Source organism: Pyxicephalus adspersus, chromosome 4, assembly GCF_032062135.1.
Source record: "Pyxicephalus adspersus chromosome 4, UCB_Pads_2.0, whole genome shotgun sequence".
In the NCBI taxonomy this organism is placed as follows: Eukaryota; Metazoa; Chordata; class Amphibia; order Anura; family Pyxicephalidae; genus Pyxicephalus; species Pyxicephalus adspersus.
Genome location: NC_092861.1, coordinates 143,575,490 through 143,600,154, shown reverse-complemented (window position 1 = coordinate 143,600,154; position 24,665 = coordinate 143,575,490). Strand labels below are relative to the sequence as shown.

At 36.3% G+C, this 24,665-nt stretch overlaps 1 protein-coding gene across 4 annotated transcripts in view; it reads left to right on the top strand.

Annotated features, from left to right (window-relative positions):
* USH2A (usherin) overlaps nucleotides 1-24,665 on the top strand; it is a 371,236-nt gene that overhangs the window by 102,133 nt on the left and 244,438 nt on the right. For all 4 annotated transcript variants that reach the window (XM_072409865.1, XM_072409864.1, XM_072409867.1 and 1 more), the window contains one exon: nucleotides 16,731-16,964. In XM_072409865.1, the coding sequence (XP_072265966.1) occupies nucleotides 16,731-16,964 (234 nt within the window). The remainder of the gene's footprint in view (nucleotides 1-16,730; nucleotides 16,965-24,665) is intronic.

Sequence of the window (24,665 nt, the reverse complement as noted above, 5' to 3'; positions counted from 1 at the left end):
CTAACAAGCCTAATGAATAACAGGAAAAATATATTTTAACCCACACAAACACATGAGATCTTAGCTATTAGATGTGTAACAAATGCATTGAATTAGAAAAGCTGCCTGAGGGTTTTATTACATAATAGGCCACCTATTCAAAGCTTGTTTTTTTAGTTTTTTTTCTAGAATAGGATTTGAAAAGGTTTATAACCATTGCTATCCCCATTGGAGGATTTGCTCATTATTCTCTGCTTTATAGATATGTGGACAGAAAGTATAGGTAGCGATGGGCAAGTCAGCCCAGGTATGTTTGTTTCAGTATTAGCAAATATTCCTGCTTAGTTGGCCAGGGGAATATACTCTGCGAGCCCTGTGTTCAAGCAGAACTAATGTTTCATTTTTTAGAATTCACGATCACGCAGGTCATTATTGCAGAAAGGAACAGACAATGTCCCTTCTGTTGTAATCCCCCCAACTTGCCTGATTGTTCTGGGTATCTGGCAAAAAGCTGAACTGCTCATGTGTAGCCCCAGCTCTGGTAGCCAGTATACCTGGCAATCCCAGTTTCCCGGGGCACTTATATCATCTTAACTCGCCAATCAAGATGGCCAAAGATTGTCTCCAGGAAAAGAAGAAAGATGGTGCACCCTTCGATTGAACAGGGAAAGATGAGCATCACAGGGTTTAGTTCTGGTGGGCAGCATTGGCTAGTGGTTGTTAAGGATGGAACCAATAACAAAAACCCAAAAAAAGGAACATTGCTCATTGTGTATCTCATTAATAGTGTGCAAACTGCAGGTGGTTGGAAAGGTAAACATCATTTCCCATTTGTGGTTGGCAATGTAAAATTTAGCTGTGATCTTGGTTTTAGGGTATGCAGTGGTCAGCATTCATCTGCTCCTATTTCCATCCAAGTTAACATTTATAGTTAACCCTGATTATTTTATTTTAACTCTAAATTTAAATTTTTAGTTGTTGGTAACCCTAATTATTTACATCGCCTTCTATATTTACTTGTATTTTACCATTTCAAATCTCAAATTTGAAGGATTTTATGGACTAACTGGGCATCTCAAACAAAACTTAGTGGGTCGTATGGGACTGATTCGTTTGGAGTCTATCTCACCCCCAATAAAATACAAAAATAAAAACTTTGATTTGATCTTCTGTGGAGTTTAAATTCCTTTCCAAAAAAGTAAAAAGTCAATTTGCATTAAAATTGAAAACATAGTTTAAATTAAAAAAGTATTTTATTTTTTGCAATTTTTACACTTTAAATTACAAATCTAAAGGTTTTTAGGCAGGATTCACACATTTTTTCAATTGTGTGAAAGTGGTGTGATGTTTCAATTTATTTATGTTTTAATAAATATTTTATTTGAGGAAAAAATTGTAAACAGAGTACAAAAGTTTAAAACACATTACAATTTTACAGAAAATAATCTAACAAATACCAAGTGTGTCTGCATTGCAGCTGAGAGACCTTCTGAAAAAGCTTTAAAGCACAAAATGGTCTATTTAAAAATGATTTTTTTTATTTCCAGGACTCCAATTCCTCTACCACATAAGTTGTTATAGGCATATCCTAATGCATGTGGCTACAATCCATGCTCCATTCAGATTGTCCTTTTTTTGTTGACCCCTTGTGCCGTAGAAAGCTGAGACTACATGTGTAACGACCTAATCCATGATACAAAATGCAAACCACACTTAGATTGCATGCTGGTTACTGTTTATTATTCCTAATATATGCAAGGAATTATGTGGCATATGGTTTTCCAATAGGCAGGAAGCTGACTTTGCAGTCACTCTGCTGCCCTCTAGTGTTCAGACAGTAATAGTGAAAACCACCAGCAGCCTCTGCACAAATTGACTACATAAACCAACATTTTTTCAAAAAAAGAACACATTTTTAAAACTCTATTACTCACATATGATTGTGTGCTTGTTGTTCTTTATTAATTCATAATGTGAAGACTGCGACTTCAGATCTCTTTTAAAGACCATAGCCAGAAACAAATTTACCCATCATTATAAAAGTATAAATTGTCCATCAGGAGCAGTCACTCGAAAACTGCTCTGCTCCAGCATATTTTTTTGTTTTTTCCTTTTTTATCTTTTGTAAGGTAACTGGAACAACTTGTAAATATGGTGTTGCAATTCCCCGCTCTTTAATGCATGGTTACATTGTATTTCTCTTGATTAAAAGCTTTTGGTTCAAAGCAATACTTTTTAATTACCTAATGATATAAGTCAGTTCTTGGGAAATAAGCGTGCATTTAGGAGTTCATTTGCAATATAACTGAAAAATTCATTGCGAGGCAGTAAAACAATTTACTGTTAATTACAAGGAGAAGAATTTGCTGTAGCATGCTCCCAGATTGCCATGAATCACGCGGCACTCGGCGAGATTTATTATGGATGTGTAAGTGGGATGAATTAGCAGGGTTTAATAACAGAGACACAAATCATGCAGACTTCAAGGAGCTTTAATTGATATACTAGAATGTGACGGGCATGAATCACTCAGCCATTCAGCAGCAGGGTAACATATGGTCATCTCAATATGCTGCATCTTAAATTGGTTGGTGAGACGTTGGTAGCCCCATATGGCAGCTGCAATTTATATATATTTTTTGTGAGTTTCCTCTTGCTTTTATTTTTTTGCAGAGGAAAGTTGACAAATTACTTGGGGAATGGGTTTTCTCAGGCTGTATTTTGAAGTTTGAAGGGGAAAACCTCCTGAGCCATAAGTGACGTCTTTCATATCAATTTGATTTGAAGATAATTTTTGTTGTTACCTAAATGTTTACCTTTAGGCACCTTCTTGCCAATTTTTAAACACATTCTGGCTTTCCCTGCTGACCCCTGGAACTGTCCACCTACCCAGGCATTAAGGCAACCCAGTCTGGTCATTAAAGATGGCCAAAGATCAAAACTATGAAAAGAAATAGAAAGAAGATGCCGGCTCCTATGAAGGAACTGGGACAGATGAGCATTAAAGGGGTTTAGTTCTGCTTTACGTTTATGTATCTCAAGGAGGGTAGTTGGATTTCTTGCTTAGCACAAGAGGGAAATCCAGCCCAAGGAACAAGTCAATTGTGCTGTAGTTCTCATGACTGAAGTTATGACAGAGCAAAAAGTAAGGCCTGAAGTGAGCAAGTTAAGGGAGCATAGTAGAAGAATGGACAGACATGGAGAAGACAGGATAGGGTTAACAAGTTGTTTCAGAAGCTAGAGGGGGTTGGGTTTAGGGGGCGGAGGGGAAGGAAGGGTTAAGGTGTTAAAAGGTCAGGAAGAGGTAGTGGCGAGGCAATTAAATTAGACAGGGTGCAGGAGAAAGTGTCCCACCTGCCCCTTTATTGGAGAAGTATTTTGATATATTTACAGGTCTGATGGAATTGTGAAGTAGGGTCGAGCGGTTGAGGTCCTCAAGAGGAAGTGTTCATTAGTACATAATTACAATGGAGTTGGGGACCCATCTTTAGTGTGGAGTCTCCATGGTTTTGGAAAGTTTTGGTTGGATAAAATATGGTGGTGGTCTGTGTTAAAGGAGGGGTTACATTGTTCCCATGCTGGAAGAATGGGCAGCTGGGAGCAATTGATATCAGGTGGAAGCAGACTACATGTGTGATTGGGGTGCCTTCGAGGACCGGCAACCAGTACGGCTAATTTGGGAGTCTGAGTTGGAGATTGTGATATTAATGTTAAATAATTGCTAGGTATTGTTATTTACTGTTAAGTTATATTTATATTAGTGGTATTTTGTTAACAACTTGTTATGGTATTTATGAAAACAGTATTTTGATACGATTGTTGTAATAAAAAAATTTTGTGCCATTTAACCAAAATTATGATATTTTTTTAATTGTTTATTGGTTGGGAGGTAGTTGAAAATAGCCAAAACCTGTTTTGCAGATACACTTTCATCAGTGAACCGGGGTGATCCAGCAAACCTGGAATAGATTTAATTTAATAGCAAATGTTTTCAATCCTGGACCAGATCCATTTCAGGTTTATCAGATCACCCAGGTTGATGAAAGTGTATCTTCTCTAGCCTTGAAGAGCTTTAATAAATCAGGCCCATTGCATAGCTGTGTTCAACTGTGCATCTAATCACACAGCCAGGACCACTCAGGCCTTTTAGTTTCCTGTTAATAGATTGAGGTCCTACAATTGCTCATTCCCTGTCAACTTCTGCTTTCTCATCTTATGGTTTCAACTAAAATGCATAACAAAAACTGGGAAACAAAGTTTACCATCTACTTGGGTTTCACACGGTCACATCTGGTTGACTCTCCCAGTGGCCGAATGCAGAAATTAAAGAGGAAATGAGATGCAGTGCAGTGTGCAAGCACAAGTGGTCCATGAATCAGATATTCTGTTCACTACTTCGCATCTATACACTGTTTGTCTTCACCTATCAACCAGATTGCCATTAGAATATGCTTTGTTGCATTTTGGGCTTTGTTCAGCTTTACCATATTCTGGTGTATTAAGACATAACTTTTTCTTAGACTTCACTTTCTATACAATGTACACCCTGCATTAAGCATTAGCTGTGTCTTTCCACGTTACTTTTTCCTACAAAAAGGCAACTAAAGCTAAACAGATAGTCTTATCCATACAGTCAAAATACACCACCAAAAATAGAACATCATTTATTAAATTGCCGGGTGCTTAAGGCAGAATAGACACACTGCATTGATAACAGCAGGGAAATACAGACTGTCACATAAATTAGCATTAAAATCATAGCAATCCCATTTCTCCTGATCACCAAGTGTCCTGCCGACTGTACCCCTTGCCTGCTACATCAAGATCTATCAGAAGGACCATAGACAATATTGGGTTCCTATGTATGAATTAACTGGAAAGTCTGCTAACTGCCCAGTTCTTTGCAGAATGAACATTGCATCTGGTACCAGAATGAATGGAAGTGCTAAAAGCCCCAACACTTCTGGGTTTGTCCTCTACAGGAGCTGTATATTTTTTTTATTTATTATAATATTTATTTTTACATTTGTGTGTAAATGTATATATATATATATATTCATGTTTTATTTTTTGTATTTGTATAATATATATATATATATATATATATATATATATATATATTATAACAAATACAAAAAATTAACCATTTATATAGCACTTCCATTAATTCTGGTACCAGATAAAAAGTTTATGCTGCATAGAATATATATGTATATATATATATATTAATAAATCTTCCTCAGCACAATGTATTTGGGGCACTGAGAAGTAAACTTTAAAGGACGATTCCTCTTTTATCGATATACAGACTATTCTAAAATGTCAAATGTCTTTGGGTAAGCACTTAATATTTACCATCTCTTGCTGTGGGGTAGCAGTCATGGTCTGAATGCTGAATAATTTTGTGTATATGTCTGCCCTCTTCACTGACCTATTCTGCCCTATTCATTTACCGACAACATGGTCCATGCTAAACCCCAACAAGGAAGCACTTCTTGAAGTTAAGATGCTAATCTTGTTTTCTGACTTGGACTTACCCAGATTTGACAATTATATTGGCACATACACAGATTGCAGTTTAAAGGGCACATGTGCCCAGGCTGTGGACGTTAAAGCTTCCCTGTCCTCCACCCTTTAATATGTTAATATTATTTTTCATTTTTATTACCCACTACATTTTTAGACCCAGTGATCATCATCATTGTATCCTGGTGCCTCTCCTGGTGCGGTTTAGGAATATTATGGCCAACAAGAGAGCCTGCAGGGTGTTATATGTGCCCTGAACACATAATGCTGAGACTCTGTGATTAATAGGACTGAAATCCAAGGGATGCATTTAAAGTTCTTTTTACCTTTCAGAGTATGTAAATACTTAAAAGTGCAAAGCCTGGGCACATTATTATTATTATTCCAATATCTATCAATCTAATATCCCTACCATAGTCATGTCTTTAATACAGTCTAAGGTCCATTTCGGGGGAAGCCAATTAACTTAACCGCATGTTTCTGGAATATGGGAGGAAATCTGAGTACCTGGAGGAAACCCATTTAAACACGGATAAAACCTGCAAACTCCATGGGCAGTGCACATGTTCACTTTAAAAGGAATCTAAACCCAAAAACAAAACTTTTAAGTTTGGCATATTAATAGATCGTAGATGAGGCTGTTGCATTGTTTCCTATTTTATTGTTTCCATTTTTTTCAAATGGAAATGTGTATTATATTTTCTGTCCTGTGTGGCTACACTCACTCCACCACTGTATCTATAGAGGGAGCCATGGATGTCCTCCAGGCTGAACCACAATCATTTTCCCCTATTTATCTCCAGTACATGGGTGATGGGGAGGTTAGCAGTTTACAGAACAAAGATAAAAATGTTTTATACTTTTATTTAATCTCACAGAAAGCAACAAGAGAATTATATTTCTGTCAAGATTGGCAAGTCAGGTCTGCACCTAAAAAAATGTTCCTAGCCTGCAAAAAATAAAAAACAATACATTAAATTAATGCAACCAACAAAATGGTTTATTTATTATTAGTTATCCTTTAAATGTAAATGATTCCATAAGTACTTGGCGTGAGACATAATTACACCATACCTACATCTGTCTACATGTACACACTCCAGTATTAGCCACACATCATTGCTCTGGATGAGTTTCCAGATAGTGGATCATGTTATGCGTCAATGTCACTGCTTGTATTGTTCACCTGGGGTGCATGTGAAGGGGTGGAAATGCAGGAGCAGAACAGGGAGACATTCTATAACAAGAAGTGCCTAAACGGATCTTCATTGCAAGATCAGCAAATATATTTTTAATGAAAGCTGCTGATTTAACTTTTTTTTTAACATGCAAAATAATATTTAGTGTTTCAGTTTTGGTTTACTATAAGGATAACCTTCCACTAAACTGGGTATCTTCTTATATTGGGCCACCTCCCTAAATGGCAAACCTGAAAAAAAAAGTAATAAACTTACTTTATCCCATCTTTTGATCATCCTTCTCAAAAAGTTAATGAAGAATACAGCAGCAAAATCCCATCCTTTTGCAATGGATTGGCATATCAGTTCCATCCTTCTGTGTCATTGTTTGTATTTGTCTGTCATTTGCAAACCCTATTTATTGTACTGTGTAATATGTTGGTGCTTTATAAATATGGGTAATAGTAATAATGTCTTCTCACAAAATTTTACATGCACAGGAATCCTTATGGATGGACAATAGCATTGCACCCAGGAATGCAGAAGATAAGGATAAGTTGTGCATAATTAAAACCTTTTCCATTTCAGATACATTGTAACACCCACTGATGATTTTGGAAGATGGAAAAGGACCAGAGAATGTGTGAAGTCCTTCCATTTTAGTTGAGGATCCACCTAAAATAATTACATTTAATATATTATGGAAAAATGTTATATTTCTTGGATTCTTGGCATAGATAGGGATGTAATTCTCTTAGCACCTACCCTACTTGCATTGCTAAATTTCCTCCACTGCTTCTAACAATAAAATCCTAGACTACTAAAATTGCCCTGCTTTGGGCCTATTATCCTGGCGTCAATAAGAACTGTTATATTAAAGATTCCCTTGCTTTAAATTCTGTTTTAATGCAATATCATCAACGGCCGCACCTCCGTGCAAACCCATTTGGGGAATTAAATGCGTGCAAGCTTAAGAGCTGCGATCCCAGTTATTTCAATAAGCCTGGTGAAAGAACAGACTTCGCAAAGAAGGGATTCCATATCCTGGGGTAGACAGCCTGCCAGAATTTAATGTTGACAATTAAAATTTATTTTGATTCTTACCTAGTGTTTATTACTGTTTGTATACACAACAGACCTTACTAATACAGAAATGCACTATTAGATCGAACTGCCATCTGTTCAGAGCAAGAAGATGGCATCTGCCGCCCATTCTAAAACTAAAATGATATTATTTCAACAAAACAAAATTAACTGCTCTTTTTTTTCTGCTTACCAACCTCATTTGGTGCATAAGATGAAATGGCTTACTGGTATACTAAAGAATGACCTCTGCAAAGCTTATTTTTAGAAATGTGACTTAAACATCAGCTGTACGGTGCCATCTGTGCCACTTTTTCTGCCCTCTGCTGCAGAATGGCATTTAGACCTCTGTCTGTCTGCCTCTCCAAAAATACTGACCCTGGTGCTAGGTTAGCGAGAGAGAGAGAAAAAAAAACTTGCCTGCGGTAATTAAATTCAGCTTGAACTTTTCATTTTGTTTAATAAGACATAGCAAAAGATGGTGCTATGTATTGCTTATGAATATATGATATTGTTCTTATTCTTCATTTGTATAATGCTTCAAAATTCTATGGCACCTTGGACAAAATATATATACACATTCATTCCAAGTCTGGCTGAGGAAGTGGGGCTCTCCAGAGGAAGTTAGAAGGAGGAGCCACAAGAATGTATAGCCTTCCTGATACAATTATTATTATTAATATCTAGTATTTATATAGTGCTGGCATATTACATAGCGCTTTACAAAGTCCACAGTCAAATCACTAACTGTCCCTCAAAGGGGTTCACAATTTAATGTCCCTACCATAATCATAAGTCATTAACACAGTCTAAGGACAATTGGGGGGAGCCAATTAACCTAACTGCATGTTTTTGGAATATGGGAGGAAGTCCCCAGTGGAGACCTATCACAGGGGGGAACATACACACTCCATGCCAATAGTGTCAGTGTTATCTAGTGTCCTAGATACATCAGAATGGACTTCATTGGAGCCACCAAAGGATGAGAAGTGTGGTATTGGCCAGGATAAAAAAAAATTAAAGAAAAAATGATCACATCACATTTAAGGACTAGTCATTTATAATATATATGTGTATATATATTGCAGTAGACAGAAACAAGTAATGCCAAATTCAGAAAGAATTTGTCATCATCTACCTTGGTTTTACCTAGAAAGGGAAATAAAGGATCTAGCTAGGGCTGTAAGTGTTATACTGTAGATTTGCATATGTGGGATCCAGGCCCGGAGTGTCCTTGAAGAAATGGGTGAGCTAGGCACTCATCCCTCTCCCGGCAATAATAATAAAAATGAATAATAAAATGAGTCTTTGAGACAAGAAAGATTTGCAACTGGGGCCAGGTGGCTCAGGTGGACATGCTGTGTGCAGCTTGTATGCTGGGAGACCTCAGGACGTCTTGTAATAATTAGGTCTGTGGGACCAACAGCTCTGAAGAATGTCAGAAAGGAAGGGAAAGAGAAAACCCTGGGATTTGCTTTGTGTTGTTTTGTGAAAAAATGGCCTAAAAATGTAAATCTAAAGAGTAACTAAATTCAAAAAGGCCTGAAACAAAAAAATGCACTTACCTTAAATCCTGCAGCGCAGTCGATCGGTCCAGACGTGTCTTCCATCGGGTCCTGCGTCGTCCCAGTATCTGTCTCCAAACCGCCGCCCCGAGTGGCGCCCTCTTTTCCTCTTCTTCCTGGTTTTTCTTCCTACGTCACCTGATGCAGGCGCGAGATTGGGTGACGTAGGTTGGAAAAAAAAACTTGATGATCCCACTGCGCATGCTTTAGATCTGAAAATTTTTCTCCTTTCACGAAAATTCTCCTTCTGCGCATGCCTGAGCACCCATGAGCCTCCCGGGATGCTTGGCGTAGCTATCCTGGGGGACTTTGCGCTCCCATTCATTCTCCATCGCCTAGGCAATCGAGAATTAGGGGGCGGTATTTTTTTTTTTAAAGAAGTGTGTTGCACTTGAAAAAACATAAACAAATCAAATTTTTACCTTACATAAAAGGGTTGTCTGAAATAAATACCCCTCTCTGCAGTGAGTGCGTTTGACGCTAACCATTCACATTATATTGGTTTAGGTACAGTTTTCTTTCATCCTACCTTTTGACTCTAATGCATTTTTCCAAATGGCTAAATTTGTTAGTATCTTTACATTTTTAAAAAGAAGATATTAACAAATGGAATTTTTATTCATGTACTATAGTGAGTTATAATAGCTTATGTTCATTATAGGTTGTTCATTCCTCTTTATTAGGATCCATTGTATCTTATGTAATTTAGGAATCACATTGGTGCATACTAAAGACCAGCATGTATCCTCTAACCTTGGGAGCAGACCCTGTTACATCACTGTGGGGCACCATTGACTCCCACATTGTATTACCATACAAGCAAGAACACCAATTTTGGTAATGTTGCCAATACACCAAGACAATCATGCATGGACATGCACCATTTTTATCAATGCTCTACACCACAAATAACAGTAGTATGCTAACCCTCATATTGTGGTGTGCTGCAACACGTGTGTATTATAATTGTGTTGCCTTATGTGTTTGGTTGGCATTCAGAATGCACCAGAAAATATGTGAATGGGCTCTAAGATGATACATAACAAAACTTTTCAACACCAGGGTCAATGCAGAGTTGGAAGGGACAGGCTCCACTGAACTGGAAACTGGTAACTGTGTTCAAACCTTTTCTTTGTTTTTTAATACGTCCTTTTTATGTTTAATATTTAGAAATAAATACTACAAATCTTGAATGCATGTAAATATCAATGCTACAAAAACATGCAGGCAATGATGGGCTTTCTTGTGGGAAATGTCACAAATAGACCCAATAATAAATGTTTATTTGCTAAAGTTTATATAATTTTATGGTTCTGTCCCTTGCAAGCCGGGTTGTCAATCAGAGAGTAAGGGTCAACATGGGCATGGATCCACCTAAACCAACCTTCTACACAGCTCTGCCTGGCAAGCAAACACTTTTGGGATCAGAAGTCACCCAGCCATATAAGCATAAATTGCAAAATTGTACAGGGTTACACTTTTAATAAAATGCTTAGTTGGAAATCATGTGACTTACGCCAAGGCATCAGTCACATGGTCTCTTCTGTGGGAAGGATCATAGTTAGCCAAAGCCTGATGGTCGATCCCCCAAATCTTTGATGGAGCCCCTTGTTGGTAATTACGTAACTGCTTGCTAGCGGGACATGAGTCCTGTTTATTACAACTGAAGAAATATGTTATAGACATTTCCTAAACATTTTCATCACTAATTTGTCCTGAAATGTAATATGCTTTATTTTTAGCACAGTTTCTCTTTAAGTCTCTTTAACAGACTACTCCTTCTATGCTTAAATTGCTTTAGCTAATTACAACCTTACACACTCAATATATTTAACAAGATCATTAAAAATCCTCCAAATTTTTTATATGCACTTTACTATTAAATGTATTTAACGCTGCACTTTTTATATGCCTTTTTTATGACATATAAATGAATTGCTATTTCCCCAATATTGTATTTTTTATATTAAACAAGGATCTATTTGCACATAACATTTAACGACTTGTTGCTTCAAACATTTTATACAAATTTCTAATTTTGTTTTTTAAATGTTACACAATATTGTGCAATACTTACAACAGTTTTTTTTATATAGCTATACTCTGGCAGCGAAAGAAGGAAAAAATGAACAACAAAGCACTATAAAATGAATTCATATTTTGCCAGATAAAAGCTCTTTAAGGATTACATAGACGGAGGTGTTACAGTGACACCTTTTGGATTGTAGAGACAGACATAAATATCTCTCCTCATTTTCAGAAGCGTGGTTTCTCCTTGTAGTGGATAGCTCCAGCTTTTTGTTTGCTAAGCTAGTAACATGAAATAGAGACAGCACACACACATGTGTAAAATAAATAAATATATATATATATATATATATATATATATATATGTCACACAAGTAAATATGTAAAATGTATTTCTAAAGAGGATGAGCAAAAAGTTTGGCACAAAAATAGTACTTTTCAAAAGGAAAAATAATATTTATTTTCATGTCTTATATTCTTATTTTATTTCTATGAAATTACCCTCAAATTAATTTTGATATGAGGTTTCTGCATGCCTTTCTACATGATCTTAAAATCAATTTTAAGCACAATTGTCCTCTCGATGGGTATTATGTTGGCTTTCTAAATGCAAATTTATATTATTAATATTAATATCATTATTAATAATAATATTAATAATAATAAATATAATAATAATATTTTCTTAGAATCTCCTAGACTATTTTAGATATTCATAGATTATCTTAGTTTTTTCCTCTAGAGTAGAGGTTCATAATTGGGGTATCAATACTACTTGGGGATATGGGAAACAAATGATGATGAGTTGAAACTAGATCAATCAAAAGTATTATTAATAATAATATTAATAAGTTAGTTCAGATTAGACCTAACTAATAGTTGTTTATTATCTGCATTATTGAACCCCAAATTAAAAAAAAAAAGATGCATCAAATGATAATGCACGTCACATTGTTAGCAACTGAATCTTTGTTATATATTATTTATTGCATAAAACCAACAACAACCTCACTAGTTATAGTTTGTGAATTCGCAATGTGCAATTTGTAAATAGATAGAATAGAATACTTATGATTTTTTGGGATGTTATGTTTATGGCTATCCTTATGTAATATTAATAAAAAAATAAAAACAAAAAAAGTTTTGGCATCATGCTTGTATCTAAAAGGTTTGGTGATAATGATTACTTTAATGGCAGTCTGGCAAAATGGGTACGGGGACATACTGGGCAAGTTATTAGCAATAGTTAGAAGGTTATGATCTTCTTCTGTAGGGACTGCATGGTGGACGGTACAATAAGCAACCTTAGTAAATGACTGCTAGGACTAAATCAATTACAGTAAATGTGAGGAGTCTAATGGGCCCATAAAATTGTAATGATGCAAGAGGAGATGTAAGGCACAGTTACTATGCTATGCAATATAAATATGTTTGCTTGTTTGTTCATGTTCTCATATATTATTAAAAAAAATAAAAAATAAAGCAAAAACAAATCAAGGCTTCCAAGTTTAGTTCCAAAAAATAGTTTCAATGAGCTGATTTCATTCAGAAATATACTCAATACATTTACTGGAGATTTATTTTTTAAAATCTATTTGGTGATCTCATTTCTAAAGCATTTGCTACTATCAATTGCTACTATTGAAAGAATCAATTGCTATTGAAACACAAGGATCTGAACGATTCTCCCTCAAAGAATGTTTCAGTTATTGTCAGATTCACTGCTTCAGGAATAGACCCCCTTTGTGTCAATGTTCATTATTTTACATTTGTATATTTTTAAACAAATGTTTTTTTTTTTGTTGCTTTGTTGTATAAGTTTAAAAAATTGTGAGCTGACTTCTCCTACCTTATGACTATTTATAAGATACAGAGGATATGCTTTAAACTGCATGCCCGAGCACCCTTAAAAAACTTGACATTTTACATTCACCTATATTGCAAACCTAAAGCACAACAGGTTCAAGCATATCTGTCTAGTGTTACAATGTGAAACCTTGCAGGGTGCTTATGATTCTTAAAGTTACCATTTGTTATTATTATTACACAGTATTTATATAGCACCACCATATTACACAGCACTGTACAAAGTCCTTAGTCATGCGACTAGCTGTCCCTAAAAAGGAGCTTACAATCTACTGTCCCTACTCCAGTCATATGTTATTATTGCAGTCTAAGGTAAATTTTGGGGGGTAACCAAATAACCTAACTGCATGTTTTTTGGGATGTGGGAGGAAACCAGAGTACCGTGGGAAAACCCACACAGACACGGGGAGAACCTGCAAACTCCATGCACATAGTGTCCTGGGCGAGATTACAACCTGGGACCCAGCGCTGCAAAGGTCAAAGCACTAACCTCTGAGCCACCGTGCTTGCTGCCTTGCAACTTTTTAAACCTATTAAACTGCCCACAGGAGGGATGACCCTGAAAATACTTTCTTCTTATATTCAAATAATTGTATTGTGAACAAAGTAATAAAGATTACATGCAATAGGCAAAATTCAAAACATACCAGACAACATCAATAAAAAGGTGTGACTCTGCATGGCATTGAAATGAGTAGACTTGAGTACACTATATGTAATAAAAAGATAACACAGCAAGGGGGGAGTGACCTGTAGCAAATGAAGTTCATAAAAGGCTATAGAGGAAAAATTGGGTATGGCATCATTAGGTTGGGCTGTACCCTTTTCCATATGTAAAGTCCAGAAACCTTGCAAATATGTTCAAGCAACTACAGCCCCCTTTACTCCCAAGTGCTCTGGAATGCAAATATGGCCAGGGATATTTTGCTGTTTGAGCAAATGCCTAATGTCTGACAGCTACTTTCAGACACTAGGCATTAGGGAGCAGTAAAAGTAGTAAAGAAGAAGGTTGCAAACTATAGCCCATGGGCTTCCAAAGCAAATCAAGAATACCAGCTCCCATATTGGTGCCCGGATCCCCTTTAAATCCACCTCATGTATACTTATTTGTCAGAAAATAATAAATTGAATGGAGCTGCTGTTTAATGTACACAGTGCATTAACTGTAACTGTAGTACATTTATTTGTGCTGTGAGAAGACTTGAAAATGATTAAAAAATCAATATCTGTGTGTCACAGAGGTAGTGTTATGATGCATTTCAGTAGATAATTGCGGAGTCCTCAGAGAAGCTCCAAGTTTGGTTAGTAAGGACTCTTCCCCTCCCTACAAACACATTTATATGAGACCTGGGTGTGTTGTCACTGCGTGCATGACAAAGCCACATTCTTCCGAAATAAAGAATAAATAATACATAACAGAATGCGTTTGCATCCGATCAAGTCGTTTTGCTAGCATTTCAGACCATGGAATGTTATTAAATTGTCGCACACCTACAGATAATCAAATTACAGCACTGACAGTTCACCTTACCGCCACGTAAAAGAAGTCGTGACTTATGTCATGTTCAGTTTGAATGACACAAATTAATTTAATAACATGCTTGACAGTATGTCTTTTTCTTTTCTTCTTTTCTAATCCTAACATAAATATGGAAAAAAAAAACATCCAGTGCATTCTAAACAGGAATACATTGATTTAGGTGAAAGCAAAAGCAGACTTAAAAAGTAAAGGCAGCTTGTCCCCAGCTTCTGCAAAAGGAAATTGAGTGGATACGGCCATCCTATAACAATGCAGAATTGCAACAATTCTACTAATGAAATTGGAACATTTTTTTGGCAATTTTACAATCAAATAACAGCAAAATTAGTGTTTTGAAGTTTATTCTGCTTAAATTTTGCCTCTTCTTTTTCTCCCTTTCTCCACTTATCACTATGCTAATCAAAAGTTTTAACTGAAAACTCACTGTTTTCATGATATACTTTATTTCAGACCCAGCAATAAAATCACTGGTTCCTTGTGCATTTGCAGGTAGACCATAGCTGGTAGGTAGGGAGCTTGCTAAAAAATTATTACAGCACCTTGCAGCCTTAATACACCTCTCAAGAGCCCTCATGTCCTGATGCAAGCAGTGGAGTTATGCAAATATCAAAATGTTTTTCAAGACTTCATTTCATAGACTGGTTTGTACAATGTACACTGATTTAATTCAGTCTTAGAAGACTGATAGTCTTACATTGACAAGGAGAAAATGTAAAAGTCATTGTGTAATGCTTACAAGCATAGTATAGATACTCTGTCCGTTAATATTTTAGAAAGCAAGCCTAACTAAAAAGAATTTATATATATATATATATATATATATTTGTCTCAACTGGGATTCAGTCTCATTGTTTAATATCTGTTGACATCACTTCTTAAACACATAGAAACCCGTGCCCTGACAATATATATAATCATTTTGAATTTCCATAATAAACAAGAGATGAGCTGAGATGAGATGAACAAGCTATGTATCTCTAAATGCTGTGGAATAATTTATCCTCAAAGATCACAACAGAGACTCGAAGGACAGGTTTCTAATAGCTTACCGTACCCTCTCTTGTTTATAATATGGAGGGCTGCTAAGTCCATACTGGAAAAACAAGGGTAAGAAAAGAGCTCTGATTTTGGTGCCTCTGTTGTGAAATGAAGATTCATTTTTCCACAATTCCTATAGTTATAGAGGTAAGTGTGATTTTATTTTTAATCTGATCTCTGGGGAGCACACATGTTTACCCTTGCAATGTCCCCCCTTCCTATTGCAAGGGTTAAGTGCTTGTATTGTCTAGGGGAATAAATATATTAACTTTCCATACTAGGCCTTCTTGGATTTAAAAAACTAGACTTCTGCAGCCACTTTAGTAGCCAGTCACAGGTCTAATGTCATTCTGTACAAAGCAGGACCAGCAGTCCTGCATTGCCTCAGAAATTTCCAAGGGCACATTATAGGTTATAAAGTATCAGCGTGGATAGTTAGGCACAAGCTGTTGATGGGCCTTCAGTAGGGTAAATGTGTTTCCTTTTTTTTTCAACATTTTCTAGATAAAAAATTTAATCATCAAAAGTAATTGGCTATATTTTAGCAAGTGTTTTCAATCCTGGCCCAGATCCATTCTAGGTTTGCTGGATCCTCCAGGTTCACTGCTGAAAATGTATCCTCTCCAGCCTTAGCTCTTTATGTTAAGCTCCATTTCATGATATGGGTCCCGCGTTATTTTATCCTTTACTTCCTTTAAGACCTATGAACCGTCACATATGACCCTGCTCTTGTTTACATCATATGCAGGGGGTGGAACTACTGGGCCCATTTAATAACAGATTTTTAGTTGTGCATTATATTAAATTTATATTCTCCTATAATTTCTGTAATATTTTTGTTCTTTCCTCCAGTATGCAGAACTTCACTCATTTATATGCATACTTTTATTTTTTGGTTTATTGACAATTTTCTTTGATTTTTTTCAGCACCGGAAATATTACATGCACCATGGGTGGAGGAGATCAACAGCACATCCATGAGGATTGCTTGGTCTGCACCTGAGAAGTTTAATGGGCCTTCACCATTCTACCAACTGGAGAGAATAGAACCATCGCTGACCATAAAAAGTACCATGAACTATATCAAGGGGACTCACTTTCCAGGCCATGGCTACTACAAATTCCCAGCATCCACTCTGCCTGCAAACACATATTTCACAGGTAATGTCTAACACAGAAATAACATTTTAGTGGAATAAGTTTGGAAGGAATAATGCATGAATGTTTAAGCACATCTCCATGTTACTGAAAAATATTTCTCTACCCCCCCCCCCCAAAAAAAAAAAAAAAAACAAGGCAGTACTTACCTTTTTCCTTTTGCACTATTGCGCTCAGAGTTCTTATCCAGCCATACCACTGCTACCTTTTTAATTTTTTAAAAAACATACCTGCCACAAATCTGCACATTTTAAACTGAATAACTGATTACCAATTACACAAGATCAAGCTGTTCTCAATAAAAAAAAATAAAGTAAAATCTAAGCAGCTTTTCTAAACTTTTTTATTCCAGAGGAACCCTTAAATTTATTAAAGAAATTAATTTTAGGGATCAAGAAACCCCTGCTATAATCGTATAGTATAGTATTTTAGTATATAGTGCATTAATTGCTATACCTCCTATATAATACCTCCTATATATTACTAGTCAGGATGCCACCTTCGCAGATAGCTAAATAGGTCCTTGGGTTTATGCAGCTGGCTCTGTTGGTCCTAGAACTAGCTATTCACTACTGTATAATATGGGAGGTCAACCAGTCACAGCCTGAGATACCCCTTGCAACTTCTGCAGGAACCCTGGGGTTCTATGGTACCAAGGGTAAGAATGGCTGATCTAGAGATATAAACCGCAGAAGTTATATACAGATCTGTCCTGTTAAAGTCTTACTGGTAAAGCTTAATAGCTTCCATCATATTACATTTTTTTCCACTATGTCAATGAACCAAGGGGGAGGCTTCAAAAGTAGAAAAAAAATGAAGTAAAAACTAAATTTTACTGGAAGGGTGGAAATTTGCATAAAACTTCAAAAGACTTCATCTGTGTTTGTGACTTCTCTGCGTATTTTTTTCACCATATACTTACATCATATGCTCAGTTTTAATATTAAATTAACATGTTTAATATACATAACACAATATTAATAAAGCTCTTATGTTTGTAGAAAAATATAAAATGTTCTCAGCACAGATGCTAACTGTACACTGCATGTACATTGACTTCATAGACAACATTCTGAAATTGCAGGGTGGGTAGATGAATCTGTATGGATAGATAGATAGATAGATAGATAGATAGATAGATAGATAGATAGATGGATAGATAGATTTTTTTAAATAGTTCTGACTTCTCAATCATTTTTGTGTCCTGAAAGTTTTCCTCGCCCTGCTGCGAGTGTGGCAGTGCCGGTAATCGGATGAAATATGGTGCCCGGTGCACTCTTCATGCTTGGCTATGAATGATGTACATAATCAAGATTTATTATGTCTTTGAATCCTAATTGCCTGTTATGAATCACAGTTAATCACACAATCAATGTGCAGTTAATGCAAAGTTCATTTAAACATATGCATTTCCTTTACATTTCCAGCACCGACATAGAGGTGACACTCTGCCTTATTGTATGCTTGTTTTATTGTATTGTATTGATGTCAGTGTTATACTGAAGATTTGTCTGAGTATTGGAAAGGATTACAAAACCAAAAAAAAGCTCTGCGGAGAGTGTTATCACTAGACAGAGATGTGTTTTTTCTCACCAGAGCCTATGTTTGCAGTGTTTTATTTCTACGAGGAACAAGTCTTCTAGCAGCTGGCATTTAGGTTTTAGATTTACTAAAGAAGTAAGGAATGCCTACATAGCAAAGTCAAATACTGAATAAATGAGGCAAAAATGCCCTTTTAAAACTGGCTATTATAAAAGTCACTTCCTAAAACTGTGCCCCTAAGTATATAACTGATGATTTGCATGAGGCATGCATGCAAATATAAAGAACATACAAAAAACAAGAGCTTCAAATCCATATTACACCTCAGCCAGAGATAATGTAATATTGTGTGTGAAAATCAGAACACAAAGGTGAATTCAGTATTAAAACTTGAATCAAGTTGACAGCAATAGAAAAATAAGGGGTTCCGACCCCTACCAATGTCCCACACGCAGTATGTAGACACCCGATGAAGGATTCCTCTTCTTTATAATGAGAAGAAGAAAGACATCATAAGACTGAAGTTAATCTTGACCATGGCTTTAGAGATATAAAAAAATGTTTTTTTCAATGCCAGCTATGTTATGGGGAAAGAGGTATAAATATTTGCCTGGAAATCAGTTGTAGGATAAAATTGCATTTCACTCTTTTGTTAATGTACATGACTTGAGAACCACAAATTGCTCTTTGCTCAAAGAACCCCTAGCAATCACTGGAGAAACCCTAGGGTTCCATTGAACCCTGATTGAGAAACACTGATCCAAAGCATTGCTTGACTCTACCCCACCTGGACACCTGCCAGGGAGCACCAATTACTCATCAAAGCAAAAGGTGAGTGCTTAGTGGGTTGGTACCTTTTAAGAAAAACCATACAGCGCCTTTAAGTGCTGTCAAGCTCAGCAGCATGGGACTCAATGGCACAATTAATGTTTTTGTTTTTACATTTTTTTAATCTTTCTTTTTTTTAAATATACTCTCTGTATGTAAACATATATTTAGGTGTATTTTAATGATTACATAGTATAAGGTATTTTTGTTTCCATTAGCCTAAAATCTTTTATTATCAAATTACATGACTTGTTTGATGTTTTGCCAAATTAGAAATGATTAGAACTCTCTATTCCTCAGGAATGGATCAGAAAACCAATGTCATAGCTAACTGGTCACTTGGTCTTTGCTTCAGGGTTAGAAAAGTCTTCAGGCAAGGCAAAGCCAAAATATTATACAACCTATACCATAGCAAAAAGAACACTATACTGAGGTCAATAAAAAAGGGTAAATGTCTGGAAGTTAAAAATCCAGAATCAAACAAATGGATCCTTCAATAAGGCCTTTTCAAGGACCTTTCAAGGCCCAAACAACTAGACTGGAGTTGTCTTATTATGGACGTATTATGAGAAGAACTAATAATTTCTTCATTCATTCATCCAACCATTCAAGTATACTTGAAAAATAAAATATAGAAAACTAGGAAGTTGATGCTCATCAATAAAGATGGCTGGATACATTTTTATAAATTGTGAACATTTGACCATTAAAATATTTCTAAATTAGTATTAACCTCTTGCACTCCCCTGCACAACAGAGCTTAGATAAGTGTAAGAAACTGTAGTAAAAGGATTCAATACTTTGTACCACAACGCTCATGTGCCAGCAAAGAACATATGCATATAGGGGGAGAGCAGAGTGAAAAGTGGAAAAAAAAAAGCCTGTAGGTGAGCGACAAAGGAGCCAGGAAGAGAGCAGGCATGATGGGGGTCTCAGGGTGACAGGCAGCAAAAGGGGTTGACGAAGAGACAATGGGGGGACAGAGGGCAGCAGCAGTGGTTGGACAGGAAAGATTGGTGGGGAGGAGCAAAGGAGGTGATTTAAAGGCGGGGAGGAAGAAGGGGAGGTCATTGCAAGGGAGACAGAGAGAATGAAGAAAAAGTTCCCACTCACCCTCCCAGGAGATTTGTGGCTAAAAAACAGGAATGGGCAGTTAGGGTCCTCGAAGGGCAGTCTTTTTGAGTTGCGACCCACCTTAGGTGTGGTGTCTATAAGTATCAAAAAAGTTGTAGGTGGTGGAGTGGCACGGCCGTAAATTTTGGGCAAGTGACTGCATGGGTAGTTAGATGTTCCTGAGGAGGTGTGTGAGGAGATGTGTGTTGGTAGCCCCAAAATGGAAGGGGCAGTCGCCAAGTTGGTTGCAAGCAATAGGGGATGCTCTCAAGTAACCTGTAACCTTCAAGGGAAAAAGGTCAGGGTTGGGTTATGTTTTGGACTGAGGCAATATTACGAGTATTAATTAATTAGTGGTAATTAAATTAATTAATTAGTAATTAATTAATTAATTAGTAATTAATTGGTTAATAATTAATTATTTCATGGTTAGGATTAAGTAACATTATTGTAATTTGTAAGCGTATAGAAAAGGAAATATTATTATATATATGTTTGTGTTTTCTAAGGAATTTTCTTAGTTATTTATATATTTGTTAATAAACAGCTGTTGAGGCCATTAAACCCAACAACTGTAGTGTATGTCTGTTTTTGGGAGTTGTTGGGCAGTGGGAAAAGGGTAGGGGGGCAGGAGAGGCCTAACAGCAGGTGGAGGGAGAAGTTGGGGAACTCTGAGATCCCCCAGTCATGATCCCATCACTTTTTTGCTTCTTCTTTTACCTATCCAGTTGCAGGTTAGGGAAGGGTCAAGCCTTGTAAATAATACCTGCATGAGATAGAAACCAAGTCTCCTGCCATGTAAACCTCTGAACTCGATAGACTTTACAAATATAATTTCTTTAGCAGGTAAAAAAACTCCCTTAGGTGTATTCTGGTTAATTTAAATGTGTAGTGGCACCAACCCATATTATCAGGAGAAGACATTCATGGCCTGTCTATTCACAAGCATGGGAAATGAGTATTCCAAGAAATTAGGACTTTCTAAGTCTAGAGATCTACTACAGATGAAAATCGGAGGGGCAATGCAGGTAAGCTGTGTCCCATTTAAATAAAAAGTGAACATATCTGACTGAAGCATGACTTTAATTAGCATGGGATGTAATATTAATGGGTAAAATGAAGAGACTTTGGCTAACGTTGAACAAGTCTTCCCTGATTTAGCAAGCATTAACCTGGTATTGATTTATTTAGGATATAAATGGTCATGCCGACAACCTGAAGACTAGACTTCTTAAAATTGCTGACCCAATTACTATTAAACCGTTTGATGACACATTAATACGTCCATTTGGACTAGTAAAATACAGCCCTCTAGAAGTCTGCTGGATGTTCTGGGTTTGAAAAATGGAGACATAAGTTTATTTAAAATAATTATTGACCTGGGCTGACCTCTTCATTTCATATCCACTGATCATTCCTGAGGTAAGTAATTAGATTTTTATAGCGGGAGATTATAATCAATGTTATACAGCCATCTTTATTGATTCAATCAAGGCCTTTGCTCTAACGCTCACTAACTATTTCAACAAAACTTGTAACTCTTCAATTACAAATACAATCAGGGAAATTGATACTTGGAATGCAGAAGTAAAATATGTGGGATGTCAGAGTCTTAGGTGGTTTGGTAATGAGAGAAGTTATTAATCACTAAACGTAGGTTACTTTATATGTTCATGCTTACACTGGCATGTGATCCCAAGTATTTTGAGGAAGTCAAATTTAAAACTTGTGTAGTACTCTTCTTCCCTTTCCTACATAATTCCAAGCATGCTTGGGAATGTTCAACACTTGATGATGTGGCCAAGTCTGCATTTGTGGCCCCAATAAACTGATATTCCAGTTATAGGTGAGTACCATGAGTAAACTTTTTGGAAGATTCCACCCAAATTTTGCCTATTTGACGACATTCATTTAAGCCAATGGGGGAACCCAAACTGTTGGTGTTTTTGATGTTTTTAAAGGGCATGTACCCTAGCTTGGAATGTACAAGCTGGAATGCAAATCAAAGTGATGGAGGGTGTTGAGGTGGTTTGTGGTGGTTTGCAGGGGAATCATTTGCTCCTTGGAGTTACTATTGAGCTCCAGTCTCTCAACAATTGCTATGGATAAGAATTAATGTGCTGATGAGGATGAGCAAAACATTATTAAGTTGTAGTGCAATACCACGCACCCATGGCACTATACAGTCCGCTCTTTTTGGTTATCCTATATTTTAAAAACTATAGTATGATTCAGGTGACAGTTGGCATATGTTTAAGAAATAATTGGAACATAAAATTACATTTGATAACATTTTTAAAGGATCAATGATATTCATGGTTACAAGTTGCTTTCATTGGTGTCTTTAATATCTGCCTACAGTTTAGCTTTAAGTAAAATAAACTAAACCATCCTAAATACACCAAAAGTTATAACCTGTAAAAAGAAAAACAAATTGTAGATTCAAGTTTCTCTTTTGATTTTTGCAAACACATTTCACCAATGTAGCTTGATATTTCAGATACATTCAAATAATTTCTTTGCTCATCCCTACTCTACTGACTTGTACCAATGGTTTCCCTATCAGACACCAGAGGGATACGATTACTCTGAAGTCATTTGTGTCTGGGGAAGACAATTTGGGGGTCTATATCAGGATTTCCTTTTTGTTTAATGAACTATGTGCTGCCATCTGAATCGGTGTTTGTTCCTACTGAATGTTTAGGAGTGTATATAGCAAGAATGGCTTTCCAAAATTGCATATCCTTTGGGTAGTAAAACAATATACATATTTGTTTTTTTACCTGTGTATATATCCGTCTGCCTGGATTTCTACTTAAAAGTTAGGTTACAAGCAAACAACTAAACACAGTGATAAAATAGATATACGGGATATGGGAACTGGTTTTACACAATTATTTTTTTAGTTCTCTGTATCTTTGGATTACATAGCTGCACTGCACACCCTATCTGGCAGGTTGGGGCCCTGGCTTGTCACTGTCAAAGTTAATAATTACCTGTCATGTCCCCCCCTCAAGCTGTGATTGAATGGAGAACCAACAGACTTTTAAACTTATCCATTTGTTCTTCTCCTTTTTAATCCTATCAGCATGAAAGGTATTAGCACATGAGCACTGCAGAACACCTTATTAGCTCCTAGTGCTGCTTCTCCATCTTACTGTCTAAATTCTGTAATACAGTGACTTCAAAAGTCTGGTACCAAGAATTAACACCACTTGCAATAAATACTTTTAATAATGTATTATTAATTATTATTATTATCATTAATTTGAATTATTATGTGTTATTATATCTTCCTGGAGTTCAGGTTTATAGAGAACATATGCAAAGAATGCAATTCTTGCATGCCATTCATTCACCCCCTGGTCTTTATTACAAATGTCTAGGAATGACGAGGAGAAATAGAAGGCTGTAATCCTCACTTTGTTTGGTGAAACCACGTTAAATTCTGTCGAGTCAGCATGATGTGTATGCTTGCTATCGAGAGAATACTGTATTGATTATGTTATTCTCCCTGTTGCTTTTTGTTGCAGCCCTCATAATCATTACTTAGGCCTTCCATTGTGCTCCTTAAACCAGTATATTTATTACAAATAAAAAGGGATAAATGAGCCTGACATTAAGCAAATAAATAAGAAGTAAACTCGGTCATTGTCGGTGCCGGATAACCGCGTAAAAATCTTTAAGATGTAAAATTTTTCGGACTCCTCAATTACTCTAATTGATTGTTCGACGCACTCAGTCAGCCAAAAGTAGAGAGAAACTTTGTCCAGAGATCATTAGCTTTTCTCCATTTGGAGATTAATCATGAGGAGCTCTGGCTCTTTAATTCCGTAATTTGTATATTTAATGGGCTGCTGCAGAATCTATGACAGTAATTAGCATTGCCTGAAAACTCATTAATACGCAACAACATGATTAATGCAGCATTAATGCAAACATGACTGAACTTATTTGGGTTATGTGGTGAAGAGACTCCAGTTTAAACTATCCTGTTTGTTTTACTAGTGGTGGGAATAATGAGTTCGTTAAAAGGAAGACTTAAGCAAATAAAAAAACACACATTCATTTAAAGGACGAACCCAGGAAGAAAAGGTTTTCTTGATGGGGGGTTTGAGGGTGTCAGGGGATAAATTACACTTTGTGCTCTCTATCCTGACTTTTCTTTAAAGCAGTTGTGTCCAATGCTCTGTATAGTGCAGTGTTTTTCCTCCCGAGGTT